Source organism: Nesoenas mayeri (genome assembly GCF_963082525.1).
Source record: "Nesoenas mayeri genome assembly, chromosome: 7".
NCBI classification, from domain to species: domain Eukaryota; kingdom Metazoa; phylum Chordata; class Aves; order Columbiformes; family Columbidae; genus Nesoenas; species Nesoenas mayeri.
The window spans coordinates 22,273,880-22,299,292 of NC_137551.1; the positions used below are offsets into that span (position 1 = coordinate 22,273,880).

General features: G+C 42.3%; 1 protein-coding gene across 1 annotated transcript in view; it reads left to right on the plus strand.

Annotated features, from left to right (window-relative positions):
* Positions 1 to 25,413, plus strand: part of ANTXRL (ANTXR like) — a gene marked incomplete at its 3' end in the record, with an annotated part of 58,897 nt that overhangs the window by 24,600 nt on the left and 8,884 nt on the right. The window contains exons 10-17 of the mRNA XM_080348051.1: positions 872 to 970; positions 3,252 to 3,321; positions 4,420 to 4,498; positions 8,682 to 8,777; positions 9,319 to 9,357; positions 12,588 to 12,686; positions 15,146 to 15,313; positions 16,135 to 16,215. Coding sequence (XP_080204177.1) covers positions 872 to 970; positions 3,252 to 3,321; positions 4,420 to 4,498; positions 8,682 to 8,777; positions 9,319 to 9,357; positions 12,588 to 12,686; positions 15,146 to 15,313; positions 16,135 to 16,215 — 731 coding nt within the window. The remainder of the gene's footprint in view (positions 1 to 871; positions 971 to 3,251; positions 3,322 to 4,419; positions 4,499 to 8,681; positions 8,778 to 9,318; positions 9,358 to 12,587; positions 12,687 to 15,145; positions 15,314 to 16,134; positions 16,216 to 25,413) is intronic.

Consider the following 25,413-nt stretch of genomic DNA (forward strand, 5'->3'; position numbering starts at 1 on the left):
TGCAAAACTGCTCTATCAGTAAAAACGCTATTGAAAAGTTTGCTGAAAAAAAATGATAGGGCTCCTGCTTGAATGAACAAATCAGTTGCTTATCATGATAATGACAAAAATCACAGGTGCCCTCCCTATCAGGACTGTTGCAACAGAAGCTGTGAGAGCAGCTGGAGGGCAGGTTTAGGAGCACTTGCTCTAGCCAGCAGACAGTGTGTCTCATGTGACAGGCTTCTTGTACCACTGATGGTTTCTGCTGCTGGGGTAGGGGTATGGAAGAAGAGCACAAAGGAAGTGGCAGTGCGTGGTTCCTTAGTTACTCCCACGAGCAGCAGATGCTGGTGGGGCTGTCCACAGGCTCAGTTCTTGTGTGGGCAAAAGGATTGTGTTTTTCCAGGGCTTGATCCAGATGCAAAGCTTCCTTTCCAATTCACAGGGGAGTTAGGAGAGGAGTCCTGTTTGTCAGCATCTGCCTGAACAGAGCTGCTGCTGAAAGCTGAGTGCCATCTACCATGGAGACAGAAGGGAGGACTGGTGTTTATGGTTAGCAAAAGTGTCTGTCCTAAAAGCTGTGGAGGAACCATGATATGACATCAGCAAAGTCAGACTTACCATATTACTGTGACACCTTCAATTAAGGCACTGGGGCTCTGTGGTATCCTTGTGAGAGCAAAATTGAGTCAAAGAGAAGATTGTGAAGCACTAATGCCACTATAGCACGTTTGGCCATTGCTGCTGAATAGTGAGAGTATCAGTGTGAATGTTTAGTTTCAGGCACAGGGCAGAAAACAGTCATTTTCATGTTGTCCTCGACATCACTCTGGACAGAAATGCTGTATTTGAGTTATTTTTCATAACCCTTCTCTATTTTTACTTACAGAATCCTTTCAAGTTGTGGTAAGAGGCAACGGCTTTTATCATGCCAGAAATATCGACCAGGTGCTCTGCAGCTTCAAGCTCAATGACAGCCTTACTATCAGTAAGTTTGCAGGCTGGTGGATTCCAGACGCCCTGTGGCTGTGTCACCTCATGGGACACAGTCCAGCTCTTATCCATGTCAAGGGGAGTCCTTGTAGTGGATGCTGGGAGAGCTGGATAGGGATCTATACCTGGCAGAAGCATGAAATTCGTCCTTATTAAATTTTGTAACCTGTGGGCATTGTGCTGTGAGTGTTTATATATGGGGCATGCTGCTGCACAATGAATTTCAGTCATTGTAATAATGCACATGGGTGATGTATATACCGTCAGTGAGAACTGAGTATCAGCTTTTAAGAGGGAGAAATAAAATTGCTCCCTATTCCCTTGTTCATCACCAGTAAAAAGAAATAATGCTATCTTGATGCACTGGTGGTGTCTTCAGACTATTCACCAGCTCAGGAGACACCATAAAGCAAGGCCTTCCTAGGCTTGTGCCATTCCTTTCTGATGCCAGTAGCTTGTCTCATCGCATCAAACATGTAACGTGGAAACTCCCTGTCATCGCTGTGCTAAATAGGGTCTTTTGTTTGCTGTCTCAGCAGCCAGGCAAAGGACTGAATGGCCAAAAAAAATTGAGTGTCCAGTTTCTCAGCAGTCCTCTCTTATTCCTGAGAAGTTGTGTATGTCTGGCAGGGTGAAGCATGGCACGGGGAGGGGAGTTGTGCTTCTTTCCTGTATAAGCTACCCTTGTTGGCTGAGCATAGTAGAGGCTTTCATATCCTGTCGTGGTCAGACTGGTGCCTTCCCTAGCAGTGAATTCGCTTACAAGAAGGAGTACATGAATCACTCCTTCATTTCCTATCCTAGTTGCCTATGTAGAGACTATATTAAGTAAACTCAGGTGGTCTCGCTCTCATTCCACCTAGAGATGCTCTTTGCCAGAGATTCATTTCTTGTGGTTTACCAGGTAGACAGACTTTTTGCTTTTTCTTCCTTGTCCCTAATCTGCTAGCACCTTGACTGGACTTCACACAGTGAGTGCTGAGCCAGGCCTGGAAGTATCCAGGAATAAAGCTACCCTAATTCCCCATCTCCTCCACATTATGTTTTTCCTTGGTTTAGATCTGCAACAGATATGATGAGACACTGATATATGCTGGCTGTTTTTTGCTCTCAGGCTGGCCTTAAAACATACCACTGTGATTTCTATGGCCTCATCTCTGCCAAAACAGGGAAATGAGTTTTGTCATTAGGTGCGCTTGGAGCGGGTGAAACACAAAGGAACAAATCTTATATATGTTGTTGCTTGAGTTATTTTTTTTTCCCTAGGTAGAAGGAGTGATCAAGTCTCTTAAGTATAAATAAGGTGGTAGTTTTTACCTTATTCAACCCTTATTCAGATGAGTTGGACTCTCATGGAGCAGTCTTTCTCTGGGCTAGCAGGGTAGCTGCTTTGCTGGCCATTAAGAGCTAAGCTACGATCACAACAGTGATTTGTCTGGTCTTCTGCCTCAGCTTAGGCAGTTAGTGGAGTGGTGTTGCAGGATTACTGCTGGGCCTTTTCTCTGTGTTCATGGGACTTGGCTTTCTGGGTGTGACTTTTGAAAGCAACATGATTAGCACTGCTGACCCTTGGAGCAGTGGAGTGCAAAGAGGTGGGAAAACACCTGTGGCCTTGCTTTTGATTCTGTCTGCACCAAACCACCATAAACATGGTCTATTTGTGGATGAGGCTTCCACAGAGGGGAGGCTGGGGACAAGAGAAGCATCAGCTAGTGCAGGACAGGTCCTCTTGGTAGCATCTCTCATGACCCCTCTCTGCATGTCTCCTGTATATGAACAACCATGGTTTGTTTGTTTGTTTTTCTCCAGTGTCTGTCCACTTCATCCCAACTTTATCCTTCCTTTTCCATGAACTTTAACAGTGCAGCCTTGGCTTCTCCTCTACGTGTGTGTTTGGAAGTGGGAAGGCAAAAATTGAACCCTGTACTTTTGACCCCTTGAGTAGCTTGTCAGGGTATTCAGTGTCAGTAGAATTTGCATGCACTTTTCAGATAGACAAGATGAATATTGCTCAGAGCTGCCTTCAAAATGCCTGATTATTCCTGTTGGGAACAGAGATATATTTCCATTTTTTAGCTGTAGTATCTCTAACCCGATAACATTGTATTGCCATCTAGTACTGGGTTTTATGATCAGTGCAATTGGGTAATATTGGTACTTGCCCATATCCTGAATTTGTCTGTGGCTCGCCAGGGGTGGCCTGCTTGGGATGATTTTTTTTTAATTTTTTTTTTTTTTTTTTTTAATCTCTGACAATTATATTAATTTCTTTTCAGATGAAAAGCCAACTTTTGTTCATGATACTTACTTACTCTGTCCTGCGCCAGTGATAGAAGATGCTGAACAGTAAGTACTGTTTTCCAGCATGTAACAAGAGAGAGGAGACTTCTGGATGAGGATGTCACTACTGAGCCAATGGCTCAGAATTTTGCCCAAAGTGCCAAGCTAATAAATTTGTGTGTGTGGCAGGATTACAGCATCCCCTTTGTGCCAAAACCCCTCCTAGTATGAACCAGCTCTAATCAATGCTGGGTATTCAGCACTGATTAACCAAAGGCCTTGTTGGACCATGGCCCCATATTGTAATCATAGAACTGTGATTTCTCTTCTGTTCCTATATCCTTTTTTTCAGACCAAAAGGTAATTGAATTCCAGGCAAACTTTGATTGAAAAGAGGTGCTTGATTTGAGTTATTTTTGTGCTGTTCTAGATTTTCTTCCTGCGTTTTTGCCCTGCTCTGTCTAGTATTGGTGTTTTTCAGCTGTTTTAATCCTGCAGACTCCTGGGAGACATGACACAAGGCTCTACCTTCCCTCTGGGCGATGTTGTGGGTGTTTAAATACTGTATGTAGGTGAGGGAGAATGCTTCCTTCTCCTTCCTTATTCATGAGTGAGGGAAAGTTGTTTGGGGTTTGTCACCCCTTTTTTTTTTTTCTTCTCCTCTTGTCAGACCCTTTCTCTGATATTGGAGAATGACTAGAGCCAAATTTTTAAATTTGTCATTTCAGTGTTTTTACCTTTGACCTTAGTGCAGGTATTCTTGATTTGCTTGGATATAAAAGAAAACAAGTTCTGGCTCTTTAAGCTGCAGAAGGGTTTTTTTAAAAAAGTCTTAAAGTTTCTTGTGCTATCTAGGGTAGTATTGCAAATATCTGAGACTTCGTTATGACTTGCAGTCCTAGTGCCTTTTGCCCCAGGTGGGATGGAGGTTTTTTAATAAAGAGCATATGCCCAAACTCAATTAAGCCAGCATAAAAAGTGTAGCTCCTGGGCAAGCAGTGAGCCAAATGCAGGTGAGCACCTGAAGCCATGAAAATGCCTTGACTCAGCAGGACATGCTATCCATGCGTGTTCACAAGCCAGTGGCTAAAACACAGCCAGAATAAAGGTAAAAATGGGTTTAAAAATGACACTAAAAATAAGTGTATCTGTTTTGTGCTTTAGGGTGGTTTTCCTACAAGTCAGCATGAACAACGGGCTAACATTCATCTCCAGCTCTGTCAGCATCACCAGCACACAATGTGTAAGTAATTGCAATGGGGCTTGACAGAGAAACCATGAGATTGTGGTAAGAGACAGGTCAAAGCCTCCCTGAGTGAGCATGAGCTATCTACAGCTTCTGCATTACAGTTGCTGACTGGATCCCAGCAGTTCTTTGAAAAATAACCAGGGCTAGTTAAGATTAAATTGTTCTTGATAATGGATAGATCATGATGGATTCACTGCATAAAAAAATTACAACAAAAGGCACGCTTCAATTCCTGTCTGAGGAAAGATTGATCCTCAGACTAGAAGGGAATGACTAGAAGGGAATCTGAGAAAACGAGGAAATGAGCATCAGGAAGCAACACGCTGTTGAACTTTGAGATCCCTTACGGTCTTCAGGATGAAAGGTGCAGCTGCCAGGGCTTGGATATGGAAGGCCCACAGCATGGAAGGTCCTCTAAATTTATACTGTTATTTTTTGGTTGGAGTTTACATTTGTTCTTAGACTACAACAATTTGCCTTTACTAGTTCAGGATTTGCTAAGGTGTTTTTACAGTTTTAGTGACGGGGCTAGTTGTGTTTCTCTTGGTGTCATGGAGGATGACCAGAAAGAGAAATCAGCCTCTGATCCTGGGATGAGCTTCTTGACAAAGGCTGCTACTCAGCCCAGCCCAGGGAGAATGTGTTGCTGCAGGACAGTGATGACTGTCATATGAGCATCTCCTGGTCAAAAAAGCCAGGTGGAGTGTCAGGGACCAACAGCTAGAAGTAATCCTGTAACAAAATCTGATTTTGGAATCAAACAATCAAAATGAAGAATCTGACTATGAGATAAACAGTTGTCTTCCTTGTCTTGGAGTAAAAATAAGCAGTGCTCATAGCTGGTGCTAGCAAGTGGAGTAGCTAGAGGTGTTTTCTTGTGCTTGTGGAGTAAACCATGTTAGCTAAAGTACCTGATAGCAAGCACTTTGTATCAAAGTAGAGCTTTATCATTATTAGAGTCAAAAGGACTTTGATAGCCTATGCCAAATGCTGTCATACTGGTTTGTAATCATTGTTGACCTTTTTGACAGCTGCAGAACAGAAGGGCAGGAATGCAGATAAATGCAGTGACTGGAACTTGCAAATCTCATTTTCTGATGTTTTCAGTAATGAAGTTGGGAAATCTCTTACAAGATTGCTGGAACAGCCTAGGGTACAGGGACTCAGAATTTAGCAGAGATGTATTTGCTGCTTAACCTGATTATTTTTCCAAAACTTTCTCCCCAATTTTTCTATACTGAGGACTGATATTTTCACATTTTATTCACCTCTTCTACCTCTAGTACAATAAAACTTTTTGAGTCTGCAGTGAAACACAAGTGTTAACTGATGCATTTAGTTACTCATGTGTAACTTATTTCTGATGAAAACTGAAACCTTAGCCCTAGCTGGTGTTCCCACAGGCCATAGCATGGGCAGAGGAAGCTTTCTTCTTGGTAGCCTCAGGATAAAGAGAGGAATCCAATCTCCAGTCCTCTTAATCTGATAATTTTTGACCAGTCTCTTGCAGACTGAATGCGGAGGCAGGAAGCCTAATTCTCAGCTGATACAAAAAGTCTGTCTCTGGTTACATCCCATAAACAGATAAGCTGGCAGTTTAGTTTCCAACTTTGTCCTAATCTCCTGCATTTCACTCTTCTCATTTTAGAGACTCCCTCCATTTCCTTTCCTCTCCTGTTTCCTTTTGTGTGGGTGGCAGTCAGCTGGCCTGCTCAGCTGTCCTCCCCAGCTGGCCCTTCTGTCTTTTCTGTACAGTAAGTATCTTTTCTCTTCACTTTACTCCTAAAGCCTCAGTGTGATCCCTGTGCTTACTTCTGTTCAGCTGCATAAAGTCTGCTATGTCCTTTTCAAGGTCCAGCTTCACTATGATGCTTTTTATATTTAATCATTAAAAGAGGACTCTTTTTAGCTTCTTGCTGCCAGCAGGTCCCGAGCTGCTGCTGGCAAATGTCTCTGCAATTTGTATGAGCACTTAGCAATGCCTGGGAACGAAAGCTACAAAACAAGGAGGTAATGTGTGTTTGGAGTAACAGTAGCAGTGGTATGTGTGTCTGGGACTCATGCACTGCATTGATCCTGTGCTTGGATTTGGTTTTAAGGAGTGAAGTAATACTTCTTAAAGTTATACTTGACTTTTGCACAACCTTTTCTCAGCAAACTGACTTCACTGGGAATTCAGGCCTCTCAAATATCTGCTTTCCAGATCTGTTGGTGCTACATGGGGCTATAGGAGGGCCAGATAAAGGAGGCTGCAGCAGTGAACTTCACCTGAGTAGTGTATCATCTAACAGGATTCCTTTGAGCAGGGAGTCTGGCACATGTTGCAGCACTCCACCTTGGCTTTCAGCTGCTCCCTGACCAAATGAATGGGGTGAGGTAAATAGTGTATCCCAAAGCAGGTCAGTCTGTGTCTATAACAAGAAGTCACAGAGCAGTGGAGGAATGATGATGCTGTGACACAGAGATATGGATTACTGGACTACCTACCTAAAAGCATGGAGTAAGAGCTGTGGTTGTGTTAGTCCCATCTTGAACATGTCAGTCTTGACAGCTCTAGGATTTGGCCTGAGGAGGAACTAGGTGCCACTTGGTATCTTACACAGACTTTGCAAAGCTGATACTTCATTTTCTACCCTCAACCCTTTCACTGTTTGAAGGGAAAACAAGCCCACTTGGAACAGTGAAGGCAATTCCTGTTGTAAGATGGGGGTAAGCATCAGTTTCTGGTGTCATGGGAATTCAGCAAGAAGTTTCATTTAATAAGGTGAATCCTCCATAAATCTTTGGAATTTGCTTTCTTTCTGTTTCTCTTTCCACCTTCTGTTTCTCTTTCCACTCCTTTGAAAATCTCTTGCAGCTTCCTCTGTATCCAGGTCCCATTCTCTCAGCCTGATTCACAGACCTGTCTTGAAGCTCTTTTTACTTCTTCCTGGTCCCAGGCTCTCCTCTAGTTTGCTGCCAAGTTTTGCCTTTTCTCTGGCACACCTGCTGCTGGTGAATTGAATCTCATCTCAAACTCAAAAAATGTACCATTGAAGAGGTTTCTTTTCCTGGTATAAAAGAAATGGCTGAATCACCAGAGCTAATCTTAAACTAATCCCAGAGCTCTGTACAGTGCAAGGAACAGCTTCTCCCAGCATGCCTCTGCCCATAATTTTTAATTTCCAAAAAGCCATGTGTTCTGCAGGGCCAAACAGCATATGAATACCTGCTTTCCTGTAGTAATCAGTGCAATACAGAGTTAATGCATCTTCTGAACACGCCGATATGAAATGCTCCAAATGCAAATAATCCATTAAGATTTACCAACAAAAACAGAGCTGTGATTCTGTTTTGGTTGTCTGGCTGCTCCAAAAAGATAATTTCAAGTGTTAACATGTGAAAGTTTTCAGATTCTAGTAATTTTAAAGAAAATTTAACCTTGATTTTGGATGTAGACCCTCATCTATCCAGCCCCAAAGTCCTACTGTTCTCTGCAAAAAAATACATGGAATATAAGAATCAAAAATGCTTAAGATCCTGATTATAGCATCTCATTAAAAGTAGTGAAACCAGCTGTAGGAAGCATACCAAGAGCCAGCAGAATTAAGGACTAGTTTGCATAATCACTCAGGCTGGGCTTGTGTGTGTAGTTTGAGGCAATACAGGCAGGTTTGGGAGCTGATGAGGCTGAGTGGGTAAGTTGTGCTCTGTTCTGTGATGTTGACATGTGAACAGCTATACATAAGCTCTTAGCTCCAATATTCTCTTTCTTTGAATATCAGCATTTGCATATTCTGCATCTCTAGTGATGAAAGGTTTCTCTGCACACATGAGAGTTCTGTGGTCATGTAGTTTGCAGTGTCCCTCTGACAGTATTCAGGGACCTGTCAGCACAGCATTTGGCAATGGTTTGTGTACAAGTTTAACACCCTTGAATCTAGGGGGCTATAAACATAGCATAAATTTATACATAAATTGTACATATGTGCACCACAAACAGGACGTGCTTCCCTGAATTGTGATTTCAAATACTGATGTGACTCTAATGACAATAGCAACAGACTGCACAAGCTGCCTGAGACTTCGTAGTGAGGGAAATATGGCTTGTTTTGCTCAGTCTAAATGTGTAACTTCAGGTCTCCTGCCTTGTTTGTGATGTGTGCAGATAACTCAGAAATAATCATCTTGTTTACAGCTGACTGGGACCATCCTTTTTATTGCTCTCCTGATTCTCTTTCTGCTGCTGGCTCTGGCTCTTCTGTGGTGGTTCTGGCCCCTGTGCTGCACTGTGGTAAGTACAGGCTTTTGTTCTTTTGATTTGGTTTAATTCTGCCCTGAAAAAGCACAGAGTTTAAGTGTTGGAGAACAAGATATGAAATTTGCTTCAGAAAAGTGTAATGGAATAGGTTTACTAATATGTATGTAAGTTGTTAAAACCCTTTTTAGACACAAGAGTTAGGCTCCTGTTTTTTTTAAATTCAGTTCAGAGGAGCTGCAGATTCTGAATGATTTTTTTTTTTTTTTTTTTTTCACTAGTTTGGTGATTATATGACATTTTTAAGGCAGAACTACCAGAATACAGAGCTGTATTGTGAGTTATTTAATAGGGTACTTCTTGACTGATCAGATAGTGTAATGTGCTGGATTTAGCTTCGCATCTGCATTTAGTTTATGCCTGCTGAAAAGCAGTGGGGCTAATGGGAGGATTGAATGTGGAGAATAAAGCAGGGCAACCCACCTGTGATATAAAAAAGAAAGCAGAGAGAACATTCCATTGAGATGGATGAACCTTAGCATTATCTCAGGCTTCTCCCATTATTTATATATTCCAGGTAATCAAGGAGCCGCCACCACCACCACCTCCAGAGCCTGTAAGTATGCTATTTTCGAGCTCTCACGGTGTCTGCAGCCACTGTGGTGTATTGCCCTGCCCTGTAGTACACTGTAGAATACTGCCCAGGAGTGTCATCCCTGTAGGTGTCTAAATGACACCTTGAAGGCTGTGAGAGGAAGTCTCTTGGGTCAGGACAGTTATTTCTGCCTTCTAGCCTCTTTATATACATGCAGAAAGATTATTTCCATCCACAGAGAAAATAGTTACATAACTCAGTAGTACACAGACCAAACACTTCCTATGGTATTTTGTTCCTTGTGCTGCACATCAAACAGGTATGTAAGCAAATCTTTGCTTCTTAAGCTGTGCTGAAAGCTGTGCCTCCTTCAGTAAAGCTGCTGTCACTCTCAGCAGGACCTTAGCCCAGACTGGCAGTAAGGAAAAAAATCTGGCAGCTGGAAAAAAGGACAGTAAAGGCCACATTATCAGGAGACAAGAGCCTGCCCTGGCTGTGGTTCTGTTGCACAGTGACCTTTGGAAGGACATTGAGCCTTTCTTCATTTAGGTTGTAAGCTGTTTGAGCCAGGGTTGTGTTTAGTTCTTTTTGGGACTGTAACACACTGACTCTAACCTCAGCTTAGTTTCACTGTACTAATTTCATGGAAATAATAGTAATAAATAAAAGTACCTCCAGAGAAAACTCATGCCTGCCACTATTTCTTTCCTAGGCATAGACATTTAAATGGAGAAAAAATACTTGCCTAACCCACAAGAGAAGCTTACAGTTTGCTGCTAACTTAATGTAACTTGGCATGAATATAAGGAGGCAACCACAGCTGCTGTTTTGAGGTTGCCAGAGGCCACCATTACTGTGTATGTGAGCCTGATGCTTGTCCTGGGCAGCAGCACTGTGACAACTTAACTTTGAGATACACACCAAAAATCATACTGGTTTTAGGGTGATTAGTGTTGTCACGAAGCATGCAATTACAGCCATGCTGTGTTTGAAAGAAGTTTCAGAGAGCATCACACCCCTGCAACAGAGTTCCCAGACGCTTTGTGATTACTCTGATCAGCAGAGACTTTAAATGCAAGCGAAGAGACTGTGAGCTGACGTAAGCCTCCAGGAATAGCACAGAATACAGATGTTATCCATCCCTTTACTTGGCCTTGTCTTTATCCAATATGGATTGTTGTTTCATTATACTTATCACTAGCCTCCCAAGGTATGATGACCTGCCCTTTAACAGATACAGTCTGATATTTCTCCTATTAAACTGAATATAATTATCTAAAACTTGTTCTAAACCGCAAGCATTAGGTGTCCATTACTTTTCAAAATGTATGTGGTAGCTGTTGATGTTGCTTTGTTATGTGTTCCATGCAGGGGATATTTGGTATAAATACTCTATCAGATGAAAAAGTATCAACCTTCACTATTAACTGTGTCCTGATACTGTCAGGCTTACTAGCAAAAGGGTTGTTAGACACAAACATTTGAAATCTATGTTACTTTGCCTGGAAGAAGTAGGATATTTTATATAGGACTCAAGTTCACAATTAAATCAACACAAAGGAATTAAAACTGAGTACTATTTTTGATGTGGCACGAAGTGGGATAAAACTTGTGTATTTGTTATACTCTTGAAAACCAACTAAACAAACAAAACAATGACAACAAAAAAATAACAGTCAAAAACCCAACAAACCGAAAGAACAGAACCCAATGGCAAACCACAGTCACTTCCTTGTATATTTATTTGCCTGACTTAGGATAAAAACAAAACAACAACAAAATACCTCAGCCAAAAAAACCCCCAAAACAAACAGACCCCACAAACAAACAACAGCACCACACCCACCCCCCTAGACAAACAAATTAAAAAAAAACACCCATGCACACCCCCTACTAGTTAATGGAAATGTCAGCTCAAGTCTTGCCTAGCCACACTAAATAATTTGTTGGAGGAACTGACTTATGAACCATGGCTGAGATCGTATGTCACTGAATAACTGATGGAAATACCTTTATCCAAGGCATAACCTAAGAGTTAAATATAAACAATCAAAAACTAAGTAGTGTTTTTTAAAAGTTATTATTGGCTTTTGGACTTTCAATTCATTTTACATTCCAACAGAAACATGTAGGGCAATCTTGAGAAAATGTTACCTAGTAATCTGACAATGATTTGTGTCCTTTTCTAGTATTTGGTTTTCTCTTTCTTAATTTTTACTGGAGGAAAAAAAATGTCCAAGCAATGTTTCTATAAACATACTTGTACTGATACAAATTAGCAGAGAGCACTGTGCCTGGCCAGTCTGAAAGCAGCACACACACTTGCATATCAGCATGAGGTGTATTTATTTGTCCTTAATAAAGAGTGTGAGGAATGAAGATGGTATTGTAGGAGGCTTGTTGTGCCCTTTCCTCAATTATGTATATACTTGGAGAGTCTCATGGTGTGACTTTCAGCTGCCTCAACTCAATGTAATGGTAGGGAGGCTGAGAAATCCCAGTGACTTTTATCAGCTCAAGATGATAGAGCTGGAGATATGTTCTCAGGGTTGTCAAAGCAGAAACATTTGCCAGCTTTTAGTTAAGCAAGAACAGAACAACGAACCTGAAATAAAACCCTGATTCAGACTCTCTCATATTCCAGAAAAATAATCTGCAGTCTTCGTAATTGCAGGTCAAAAACTCTGGATCTGAGCTTCCTGACAATTTGGAGATGCTCCAGTCTGAGTCTTGGTTCCAAACTGTACAGCTTGAGCCAGACTCTACAAAGAATCAAGCAGTGTAGAATAAATGGTTACAGCTGCCATGAGAAAGAGGTCTGATGCACATGTTAGAAAACTCACAGTGGTAAGGTTTTTTTCCCTGTTAGGTGACATTGAGTTCTAAAAGTGCAATTAATAAATTATTTCTTTGGGCTGACTGATCGCTACATTTTCTGCATAGCATAGTGGCAAGCCGGTATAATGTACAAGTCATCTCCAATTTGCCTTCCCTTACAAGTTAGTCATCATTTTGAAGCTCAATGCATATTTGACTAAATAAAAGCTCCCTAGAGAGAGGAATAGGCAATTCTCTTTGACTTCCCTAGTTAAAATTGCAGCTGCAGAGACGAGACTTATGGGGTTTTTTTGTCAGCAAATAAGTATAACACACAAAGCCAAGGATTAGACCATAGGATATTCACTTCTTTTTTCCATAGTTTATGCTGTTTATGTGAGAACAGTAGTAATACCTCCCTGTCTTTCCCATAGGAATCAGATGATGAAGATGGATTGCCAAAGAAAAAGTGGCCAACCGTGGATGCATCTTATTATGGAGGTCGAGGTGTTGGTGGAATTAAGAGGATGGAGGTATTTGGCTTGTTCTTTAGTGTTGTAAAAATCAGCATATTTAAATATAAATTGTAGCAATATGGTTTTATGTGATTTTTAGAAAACTACCTTGATGGACTAGAGACTGGGATTGAATTAGGGTTTGTCTACCTGATTGCACCTGCTGTCCAAGTAACAGACATCAAGCTGCCATCATTTGCGTGAATAATTACATGTATATAGCATTATGAGCCAGAGAAAATTTGCAGGTTAAGAAGTGGAATAAGCACCAAAAGAAGTTTTAATTTACTGGATCAAACCCTTCAGTGCAGTTGGGTCCCAGTTATCTTGTCTCAGGCAGAGTTACAGTGGTCTTGAGTATTTGAGGGTGCTATCTATGCTGCGCCTGGCTAGCTGGAAGCAGTTGGTTTCGGGAATTTAAATCAGTGGGTTTTCTTTTGTTGTTTGTGTTTGGTCAAGTTTTTTTCACTTTTATTTTTTTCCTTTTTCACTTAAGCATTAACTCCTAATGCATAAAAACACATCTGTGTTGAAACTGATCAGCAGTTCAAATCCTGGAACATGTACACAAGCCAGTCTTGATGTGTAAAGTGAGGAGTTACTGTGAAAGAAATTTGCCTTGTGCTGTCCTGTGGCATATGTGTTCCAGGGAACCATATGATCCAGTCTGTGATCAGCTGCTAATTTCTGTAAATAAACATTTTGGTGAAACCAGTTCAATATTCCTAACCATGAATAATATACGGCAGGGAATTGTTACTCACCTTTGTCAGCTGAGGGCATAATAATGACTTTTAGGGCTGTCCTAGAGTAGAATCATAGAGTCATTTCAGTTGGAAGAGACCCTCAGGATCGTCAAGTCCAGCCATTATCTAACTCTAGCACTGAACCATGTCCCTAAGAACCTCCTCTAAATGTCTTTTAAACATCTCCAAGGATAGTGACTCCACCACTGCCCTGGGCAGCCTGTTCCAATGCCCGACAACCCTTTCCGTGAAGAATATTTTTCCTGTTATCCAATCTAAACCTCCCCTGGTGCAATTTGAGGCCATTTCCTCTTGTCCTGTCACTTACTGCTTGGGAGAAGAGACCAACACCCTCCATGCTACAACCTCCTTTCAGGTAGTTGTAGACAGCAATAAGGTCTCCCCTCAGCCTCCTTTTCTTCAGGCTGAACAGCTCCAGTTCTCTCAACTGCTCCTCATCGGACTTGTGCTCCAGGCCCCTCACCAGCTTCGTCGCCTCCTCTGCACTCTCTCTAGTACCTCAATGTCCTTCTTGTGATGAGGGGCCCAAAACTGAACACAGGATTCAAGGTGGAGCCTCACCAGTGCCAAGTACAGTGGCACAATCACTTCTCTAGCCCTGCTGGCCACACTATTCCTTACACAAGCCAGGATGCTGTTGGCCTTTTTGGCCACCTGGAAACACTTCTGGCTCATAGTCAGCTGGCTGTCAGTCAACACACCCAGATCCTTTTCTGCCAGGCAGCTTTCCAGCCATTCTTTCCCAAGCCTGTAGTGTTGTCTGGGGTTGTTGTGATCCACATGCAGGACCCAGCACTTGACCTTGTTAAACCTCATACAATTGGCCTCAACCCAATGAAGCTCACACCAGAAACCACACTAGATCTAGCTGGTAGCTGAGGGAGGTGGGCTAATGTAAGCCAGCTGAGGATCTGGACCAAACCAGGGCTAACAGAACAAAAGCAATGGCTTCTCAGTAAGTCTCTGCAAGTCTGCAATTAAAGTATTGTATCTTTATATCCTTCACCATTTTCCTTGGGAGGATTTTGTGTTTGATGCTGAGTAACCCTATGGATCATATATTGCCCTTGGAAGCATGATCACATTAGTGTTTGTGATAATTTAGACAACATCATCAGAATTTCAGCTTGAAATAAGTAGTGTATTGTATGTGAAGATAAAGTTACTGACTTTCTCTTGTGGCTGTGCAAGGTCATCTTTGGAAGAACTGGTTTTAGTAGTAGCTGCACAACTTTGACGACTGATGCTTTCAAACTGCGCATGTGCTTGTCTACTGACCCTTTTTTTCACTTTTGAACTGAACAACAGGAGCTGCGTGGGGCTGGTTGTAAAGACCGCTTGCCTTCAGCTGGTGCTGCTGCCTGCTTTTTGCATGAGGCAATGGGAAGCGTGTTATAGCCGTGTCCTAGCAGAGCTAGGCAGAGCACTTCAGATTGCACTGGGAAATGGGCTGATCTGCCCTGGATGCTCTGAATTTCCACAATACCTTAGGTTGCTAGAGGTGAGAAGGCTAGTAGTTCAAGATGCTTTTGAGTGAGACTATTTGACTCTTAAATATGTATCTCTGATTACAGTGGGAGTTTGTAAAATTATCTTCACGTCTGGTGGCACTGGGTCATCTGACGGGAACTTGATTAATGTCCGTGAAAACCACTTGTTGGTGGTGACTGCTGAAGTATCTCTACTTACAGTGTGCTTTCCTGACTTCAGGTGCGATGGGGAGACAAGGGGTCAACAGAGGAAGGAGCAAAACTGGAGAAGCCCAAAAACGCTATTATTAAGTTGCCAGAACAGGAGTACGAGCCATGGGAACCCAAGCCAAAGAAGCCCCATGTGAGAAAACCACCTTCGCAGAGGAAATGGTACACTCCGATCAAGGTAATGTGTCTGCACCTCAGTTTTACCAAGTCTCTTGTGTCATGCATGTTGCTGCATCCCACTTTCTTAGTGCAGTCTGTCTTATGGTGGAGCTGAGAGAGCCCATTTAGGATAATGATCAGTAACCCTCAACTTTGCACATTTTTTGGAACGTGCATTTCACCTGGCACTGTGCTGCTGTAGTTTTTTGAGGAAAAGTGTAGGGTATTGGAGAACATGAGCAAAGATCTTTCCTCCCTCAGCTCACACCTTCCTTTCAGGTATTTTTGCACAGCCTGGATCATAGCAGCAGATATCTCAGCTCTTAGGGAGTGTGGAGGAAATGCTGGTTTGTGCTATCTCAAAGCAGCACACAAGGAGAATCAGATAAACTGCACCATCCTTGCTTTGACTGTATTGTGGTTAAGACGTTGGATTGGGATTCAGCTCTGTTCCCCTCTAGTTCAACCACAAGACATAGTCTTTGCTTTCTGGGCAAATCATTCAGTCTCTCCACACTTTCATTCCCCGTTTCTCCTGTGTCATTATAGTATCTGGTGTCTCACTGTCTTTTAATGTTTATATCCTCACACAACCCTTGAGGCAGGGCAGAGCTGTTATCTCTGCCTACAGAGAAGGAAGCTGGAGGACTAGTGCAGACCAAGGGACTAGCACACCATGCTCATCCCAGAAACCTGTGTCCCAAACCAGTGCTTTTGTGCTTTTTTTCCCTCCCCACCTGTATAACTCACCTGTAGTTTAACCTCATGCTGTTTTCCCTAAATTTCTTAGTCATGTCATGTATTTATTTATTTATTTACTTTTTTTTTTAATTATTCCAGGGCAAACTTGATGCACTGTGGGCTTTGGTTCGACGAGGCTATGATCAAGTCTCTCTTATGAGACCGCAGCCAGGGGATAAGGTAAGGAATCACAACCATGTTCACATGTCACTTCTCTGTTAGCAGCAGCAATGCTCTTCCCTTTCTAGCCAACCCATCCATTTTTTTTCCTTTTTTTTTTTTTTTTTTTTTTTCCCCTTTCTTCTTTGCTTGTCTGTTTTCATGTTACCCCAAGGCTAAAAATTTGTCACAAGAACCAGAGATTTCAAAAGAAATGAAAATGTTTGCTGTGGCATCTACTTAAAGTATTGCCCTAGAAGGTCAATACCAATGTCTCCACAGCGCTCACTGTGGAAGAAGCTGGTCAGCCACAATAGTATGAGATGTTTTTCACTTATGTAAGTTCTTAGGCTTTTTTTGTCTGGGGACATATGTTCCAGTCAGAGGATAGGTTCCTTGTGGGTTTTGAGGGACTGTTCCTTTTGAATGTAATATGCAGTAGTCATTCTACAACAGTAATTATCTTTCCTACCCAACTTCATAAAAATGCTTCTCAGATATCACAATAAAGTTAAGTGATTAATGAGAAAGATCATGAACTGCACAGGTGATGAAGAAAGAAATTATAGCAAAGTTAATGGAGAATGAAGTTTCTGTAGAACTATGTCCAAATACACATTTCTTAGTCATATCCTATATGTAGGCAGAGACTAAGTCCTGTCTTGATAAAGTCTATTTGCCATATGTAGGTGAGGAATAGATTTCTCCTGGAAGGAAACAGGGCATTTTTCTGTGCCTTGCAGAGCCACAGAGATGTCTTAGTGCCACTCTTGGGCCACTTGCAATAGCTTAGTTCAGAGCCCTCACAATTTCCCCATGAGAGCCTGTCACCATTATGGTTGTCTCCATCTTGTTTTTATGGGGCACCGCTCCATAAGAACTGAGTGTTGCTGCTTTGGGCTGTAGCATCTTCAGGTCTGGCTTTCTGTGGTGCTGCTTTGAGACATGAGAACTAAGACAACATCATCTTTCTCCCTGCTGTGGCCCTTCTGGCCGGAGTCCATGCATTTCATCACCTTTTCTTGCAGCGGAAGGGGTATAGAGTTAGAGCAGTAGAAGTCATAAAGTGCTTTTCTGGGGCAGGAGTGATACAGAGGCCCTTGTGCTGACTTGTTTGCCTGGGTGATTTTCACACCTAATAACAGGCTTTAAAAGTAGCACTAATTTGCATCATCTAGGGCAAATAAGTTGCATTCCTCTGGCTTTTGGCAAAATACCATTACAGCATTTGTCTAGTTATTAATCAAACATGCAGTTGGGGTATTTGAAATTTAGTCTCTTTCATTTTTCTTTTGGTGCATAAGAAAACTAAGAGAACAAATCCAGCTTCCTATGCTACTTTGTAAAATGGTCTTAACTGTTTTGCTAAGCTGCATTTTCAAGGCAGCTGTGCTGGAGACACGTTATTTACTTTTTAAGCACGATCTAGGGCTTCTGAATAGGCTCTTTAGGCCCAGCTGTATTTTGATAGCACTAACATTGTATAATACAAATCTATCCTCTGCCTTTCACTCCCTTGGTTGGTACGTTTCTATCAGTGCAGAGCACAACAGAGCCTCTGTTAGCCTGCACAGTCAAGAAACATGCAGGGGGCTGGCTCCAAACAGGGATCCTCAGTTCCTTGCCTTCCAACTCTGCTGCAGGGAGGATGAGGGAGTCAAAAGAGTCAATGTAAACCATAGCGAGCTGAAGGAATCTTCTATCAGGGGAAACATTAGAAAAATCAAATGTACATCTGGGAAATAGGGTGGAAATAATTCTGTTGAGCCATATTCAGTGGAAGAATAGGATCATCTCTGTTCCCTGGCCTGTGGAATTAACTAGAGCTGGAGAATATTGAAAGGGAAACAAGAAAATGGCTAGAAATCCTTCTGCTGTTAAAAAAAAAATATATATTAAAAAAAAGTCATCACAAGCCTGTATGTCATGGAGAAAGCTGGCACAGGGAAGAGCAAGGTTATTATTTATTGTTTGGTTGACTTTTCTAGTAGCAATTCTACTCAGTGGAGAATTGGCTCCTTGCGAGTTAGGCTTTTTGGTAGAGGTGAAGTGAATAAATAACTGTACGTGTATGTACACATAAGTATATAGGAGTATACGTACACATAATTATATAGGCATATACATACACATGCATGGAGTTTCTTCATGGCTGAAGAATGGGGAGGTTAAGTCACTGCTATGAGTGAAGGGCAGCATGGGGAGCCTGGAGCTCTGGGTGTGCAGAGCTGGAGGAGCCCAGCAGCCCCAGGAATGAGACCACAACCTCACTTGACCCCACCCCAGTGGGGACAAGGTGTTTCCTGTATAGGGGTGCTGACAGCAGTGGATGGATTTTGGTTTACTCTTGGGTAGACATTACAGCACCTCGGTGCACTATGTTGTTCCAGACTGCACCATCCAGAGACCAGTGACTGTGTGGTGGTCTTGGAGAGAGGATTGCTTCGCTTTGTGGGGCAGGGGAGAAGAATTCTTTGGGATTTTTATTTTGCCCTTTTTCGTTTGATTTTAAGGTAATTTCATAGTCATTTTGGCTGTCCAGGAAAACTTAGAGCTCAAAAGGCAAAAATAACACACAGTTTAGTTGTGTTTTGAGGGTGACATTTGGATTCATAACTCAAAAAATTCCTATGTCTGAATTTCCTAAAATAGGTCAGATTATTTTCACATTTTCATGGATTACCAGAAACACAGGTTATTTCCCACTGGAACAAGATAACTCACTAAAGCTACATTTTCCAAATTTCTGTTTCACAGTTTACCTCCATTAAAAAAAAAAAATTAAAAAAAAAAAAAAATTGTCATTTTCCATTTTTATTGCTATATTTGGACATACATTCACTTTTGAAGCCATTGGAGGAAAGCATAGCAAGACAATTTTTCTGCATAATGAAAATATTAGTTATAGTAGCGAAATAACATCCACTGTACAGGGAGAAAAATATTTTTCACACGGTTTTTTGGACACGGGAAAGATGTCAAAGGATAATTTTTGGCATTAAAACACTTCAAAATCTCTGGAAAAGTGTAGTTTCTCTCATAATTTGTAAGTATTTCAGTTTGGGAGCTTTTCTCCCCCAAAAAGTCTGAAAAATACTTGTACAAAAAATCTTTGTTTGATAGTTTTGGTGAAAAACAAAACATGTTAATGTTTTCGATTTCACTAATGTATCTGGTTTTGTCAGAGAAGCAAAAGTATGTTCAACATTTTTTGGAGCTGTTCAGTATCTTCCCCACAACACAGCACTCTTCTCTTTGGCTCTGCAGAACATACAGAGAAGGCAGTATTGCCACCCCAGGTTTTCAAAACATCACTTCTTCCCCACTCCCATCATGAAGGGAAGTTAAACATGTCACTGTGTGTATTTTTTGAGTTTTCATGTGGTGTAGCCCATTGCAGAGCATGCGTGAGAGCCTTGCAGTGGAAATTCAGACTGAAGTGTGTGTGCAGCAATACAGGGCTGACGGCTACAAGGGACTCTGTCCTTTGTTCTGGGTGACCAGGGTTTCTATCTGTCCATACTAATTTCTTTCTTCATCATGATCTTTTTGCCTTTCCCAAACCACCTGTGCTTTTCTCAGCCTGTGATCCCCCTGGACTCCTGCCCTAGACATTCCCTTCTGTTTCTTTATTTGGTTTCTTTCTCTCCTTGTTTTCTTTCTCAGTCCTTGTTAGCTTACATCTCCTCTAGATCAGAAAGACTACTGCCCTGCAGTCCTGCCCGCTGAGAGCAATGGGCTGGTGACCAACCTCCTTCCCCTGCTGCTCTCCTGCTGCAGGAATGGAGCTGCTGGTAGGAGCATGCCCCAGCTATGGCTTTGCTGCAGAGCTCCCCTGTCCTGGCTGGTGCTTTTCAGGGCATGGCAGGGTTTTCTCAAGAAAAGGATCCAAGGATGGATGACCTGGCAGTGTTAAACAGGATTGTTTTAATAGAACTGGTTGTTAAAATCACAGGCACTTTTTGGAACTGACTGAAGAAAATCAGCCGAGCACAAGCTTTGATGGCTGTTCTCCTGGCAGCCATGCCCTCACTGCTTGGCTTGGCTCTGGAGGCAGCTCCTCCTCTTGGTCTTTATTCAAGATCATATCATGGGCCAAGCACTGAAACTGCTTGTTATTAGTTTGGCAAGTACCTCAGTATAGGGTCACAGCTCACTCAACTTTTGCAGGTCACCCTGGCTGGAGCTTCTGTTGCATCAGGATGGAACAGCAGGGTATAATCACACACTTAGCTCTACCTCATCATTAGCAGACAGGCTGCTATTTGTGGGATGGCTTTTTGCTGAGCTCTCTGACAGCATCAGCAGAGATAAAAAAGGGCTAGCAGCTCTCCTGCAGATTGTTGGGTGTTCTTCCTTGCAGTAATGTACAAAGGTGAAGCCTTGATGGCCATTTGTGATACTGCTGTGGTGATGGATCCTTTGGAGCTAGGCTTCTATTCTTCACTTCCTTTGTGAGAAATTTGGGGCTTAGAGGACCATCAATTGTTCTTTTGGCCCAACAAAGGGACTGAGAACTCTGACATGGGGACACTATGCTCACCAGCAACAGGGAGTATGTCAGAGTGGCCGTGTGGCCAGGCAAGCTACTTCTTGCTCAGGATACTCAGGCTGCGTTAAGGGCTTCCTCATCATTCTGTGTTGGTGTCCTTCTGAGCTTGCAGGGGCTGCCATGAAGGCTGGAGTTTGGGAAATATTAATATCTGGCTGTCTCAAAGTATCTCATAGAAACCACAGTAGCTGCTGGGGCAGGTTGTCCGTAGTCTCTGCAAAAGGAACTTTCAAGCTTTTCCTCTTGGCCTGATGGACCAAAAGTGGGGCTGTTACCAACACCAGCAAGTAAGCTTTAAAACCTTCATTATGTACAGAGAGGAAGGTGAGATGCTTCTTTCGAATGGTCTGCTTACTTGCTGGTTTCAGCAAATCCATTCCATTTTTGCATTTCAGCACATACTGTCACAGGAAATTCTCAGCAGCTTGGTTTACCCAAAACCTCAACTGAAAAAAAGGACAACATTTTTTCCTCCAGGCAGAATTGCTCTTTTTTTACTTTAAAGCTTTAGAAGTGATCTCATTTTTGTCACTGGAAATTACCTGCAGGAGAGGTTGGGAATATATACTGAATTTTGCTGTCACCATCACCCTTGTATACTCATGGGACTTAGGAAAATGCAATGCTTTAGCAGTACTGCCCTGTGGTTTGCACATACAAAGCCCTTTTCTGGGGAAGGGGACTAGAAGCAGGCTGTTCAGAGAGGCGGGGGGGAAATAAAAGCTCTCAGATTTTTGTACCTTCATCATTCCGTAAAACTGAAGATAAAAATACTGCTGTCCAGACAAAAATTTCACAGACTATGAGCAGCTGGTCATATTGGAAATCAGAACTTTTGGGTTCTTTCAAGTTCTCACCATTGAGTTACTGTGTGACTTCGAACATGGCATGGCAGCTGGAATTTTAAACACCAGCCTCTGAAATGAGGAGAACAGGAACATTTGGGTTCTTTATTCTGTGCATCCCTTTCAAAGTGATCACACTGAACCTGATATATTTGTTAAAGCTCAGAAGGTCTGATTACCCTCAAATTTTGAGTGATTTCTTGTAATGCTGGCCATTACATATACCTTAGTTTTCCTGACTGCAAAATAATCATGAGAACTCAATATTTACCTTCCTTACAGCTGTGAGGCTCAGTTAAGTCCTGCCAGGCAATTCATACTCCTCAGATTAGTGGTGGGACACCAAACCTATTGATTATTAATGACTAGTAATTACTTTCTGGCTGCTATCTACAGGTGGTCAGCAATTTGAATCCAGACAACAGGGATGGCAGCACCCACCTGTCGCTCTGTGCTAGCTTCCCATGGACAGTGCTATTTGAAGCTCTTGCTAATTGCTTATTTTCAAGAGCAAGTAATGGCCTTTAATAGGCTTCCCTGCAACTTGCTTGGAGATGTGTTGTAATCACCCAAGTAGTAATTGGCAGAGCTACAGGGGATGCTGGAAACACAGCACTGAACTCTTTCAAAGATGATAGGTATCAGCAACTCTTGCTGGGTTGTGGAGCTTTTCTCCCTGTTCTTAACCTCTCTGGAGCCAATTAAGCTGATGAAAAATTAAAGATATGGTGATAGGGCCTGCCACAGGAGGTGATATCACTTTGTCACTTTCAATGAAAATGTGACACAGATAGCTCACTAGTTTTTTTTTATTTAAAGGACACCAGTAAAAAGTCTCCCTGGTGTGGGACCAGTGTCCTAATACATAGTTCCCAGGATATGCTGAGCCACTGCAGCTGAAAATATGTACTCAGTGATTAATGAATTTCCTGTCCTGCAAGACACCAACATACTGGCATTACCCCTCACTTGTGCCAGGATCATGTTATTTCTGATGTGCAAGAATTTACAAATGGGCTTTGGGGATTGATGCCACCTGGCTGCCCCTGAGTGGAGTCAGTGGTGTGTCCACATCTTTGGGAACTGGAGATGCCTTCAGTAACAACAACCACAGGAGGCTTCTCTGAAGGACAGGTACCAATCCCAGGGCTGGTGCCGCTCAGCACACAACAGGATGAAGAAGAGTTAACTCTGTGGTTAAAACACTGGACTCTGACTTCAGAAACCTTGGCTGCAGCTGAAATATTTTACTTCTGTTGTACTGTCATTCCCCACCAATAAATGAGATGAACAGTAAATTGTAGGAGGCTGAAACTGTGTTCTTAACAGCACACAGATCACTTCATAGATGGACTATGTTAGGTAGATTGGGATGGTTCTGCTACTCTTTAAGCATGTTTACCACTTTGATATTTCTTTAATTTTTATGGTAAAGGAACAGGTTCACCAGGTCTGTCTCTTTTTTTGGTGGGAGAGGAGTGTGACTTTGGGATAAGAACTGTTGATTTAGTCTCTTGTTAACTGCAACTGTGTACCTTGGGGACATAGGCTCTTGCATATTGTTATCAGAGTTTTCCTGGCAGAACTTCATTAATGCTCCACAATTGTACTTAAGAGTACAGTGTGACTAAGTTACACAGGCCTGGCTTGGAGTCAGCTGATTACCTTGGGGCTCAGGAAGAAGCTCACAACTGAAGATACATGTTTTTTTAAAAGATAAGTGTACAAATTTACATGCAGTTGCTTACTAGGACTGCATATACAGATCCACTATTTGTACATGCAAGTGTACAGATATGCTGTGGCCAATATGTTTGTTTCTTGGCAGTGCTCCTGGATCAATGCTGAACCCCATGTAACCTTGTTTCAGCTGGATTGCTGCAAGCTGTATATTCCTCATTGTCTTCTGAGTTAGGTAACAGTCCAGAATTTAACCTACCTGGCCCTTCTCAGCTCTGTGCTTACATACTTCTAGTAAGTATGTAGGAATTAGTTCTCCCCATATGCAGAATGAGTAATGCTGTGGTCTTCTCCTGCAGGTGATTGAGCTCTAGAAATAAAAGAGTAAGATAATGTATTAATGATAGTATTTATACTGAAGTTATTGTACAGACTGATAACTAAAGATAAAAAGGTATTGTATCATTGCTCCCTAGAGAGCAGCTGTAGTTCTGGATGCCTCTGTTCTTGTATAAGCTACTGTGATTCATGTTGTGGTACCAGAATGAAACTCAAATTGCTGTGTCTGCTATTGTACAAGTAACACAAAGATACTACCCAACCTGAAGAGCTAATGAGCTATGTCTGTTAAATCTTGTTCAAAACAAGATTAAGATCATAAATGCGTTTTGCATGCTAGTTTAGTTTCAAGAGCTGTTCCTGGAACAAGAGGACTGTAAACACTTGGCGCTCTTTGCACCAACAGTGGTGATTTCTGCAGCATTTGAAGATCTTTCTGCCCCTCTCCCCGGCCCCCCTTTTTCTTTTTTTTTTTTTTTTCTTTGGCAGGTGGATATATCCCTTCTTTTCAGGTTTCTTCTAAGGAACATAGTCACCCAAGTAAACGCCTCAGTCTTCACTGGCTGATAACTCTAAGGAGTGGGTTACATAAAAACTTTAAAGGAAAGCCTACCCCAATAGCAGTGTCCCTTCTTGCAGTGCTAAAGGCTAGGCATGCTGAGTAGAGCAGAGCTTTGACAAATGAAAGGAGGTGTACATGTTTTTTTTCCTACTGCTAGGGAACAGGCTAGTGAGCTGAGACCGGTGTGTAAAACAGAGTTTGCAGGACAGAGGTGGCAATAGAGCATTCATGGAAAAGATCAACTTCAAAATGCAGAACTGGTACTTGATAGACTGGTCAAGCTGCATAGGGGAAATATCACTGAATGGTTGGGGTTGGAAGGGACTTCTGGAAATCAGCTAGCCCAACCAACCTGCTAAAGCAGGTTCACCTAGAGTATATTCCATGGGAACGTGTCCAGCTGGTCTTGAATGTCTCCAGAAAAGGAGACTACACAACCTCTCTGGGCAGCCTGTTCCAGTGCTCTGTCACCCTCAAAGTAAAGAAGTTTCTCCTCATGTTCAGATGGAACCTCCTGTGCTTCAGTCTGTGCCTGTTACCCCTCATCCTATCATCAGGCAACACTGAAAGGAGTCTGGTCCCATCCTCTTGACACCCACCATTGAGATATTTATAAACATTGATAAGATCCCCTCCCAGCCTTCTCTAGGCTGAACAGACCCAGCTCTCTCAGTCTCTCTTCATAAGAAAGGTGCTTCTGGCTCCTAATCATCTTTGCAGCCTGCTGCTGGCCTCCCTTCAATAATTACTTGTCCTTCAATAATTACTTGTCCTTCTGAAACTGGGGAGCCCAGAACTGGACACAGTACTCCAGATGTGGCCTTCTAGGGCAGAGTAGAGGGGAAGGATAACCTCCCTTGACCTGCTGGGCACACTTTTATTAATGCACCCCACAAGGGCACATTGACTCATGGTCAACCTGTTATCTATCAGAACTTCCAAGTCCTCTGCAATGCTGTTTTCTGTTCGGTCCACCCCTAACCTGTACTGGCCCCTGTGGTTATTCCTGCCCATGTGCTGGATCCTACACTTGCCCTTGTTGAACTTAATGAGATTCTTCTCTGCCCAGTCCTCCAGCCTGTCCAGGTATGGTAGGGATATATTTGCATAGGGTGTTAAGTCTCTATAGCGCGCTTGAGTTCCATGTCAGGACTTAGGTACTTGAGTTGTTCCCCTGATGTGTTCATTCATAGAAATAACAAGGTGGTTGTGTCCCAAGGACCTATTCCATCCAACTTAAC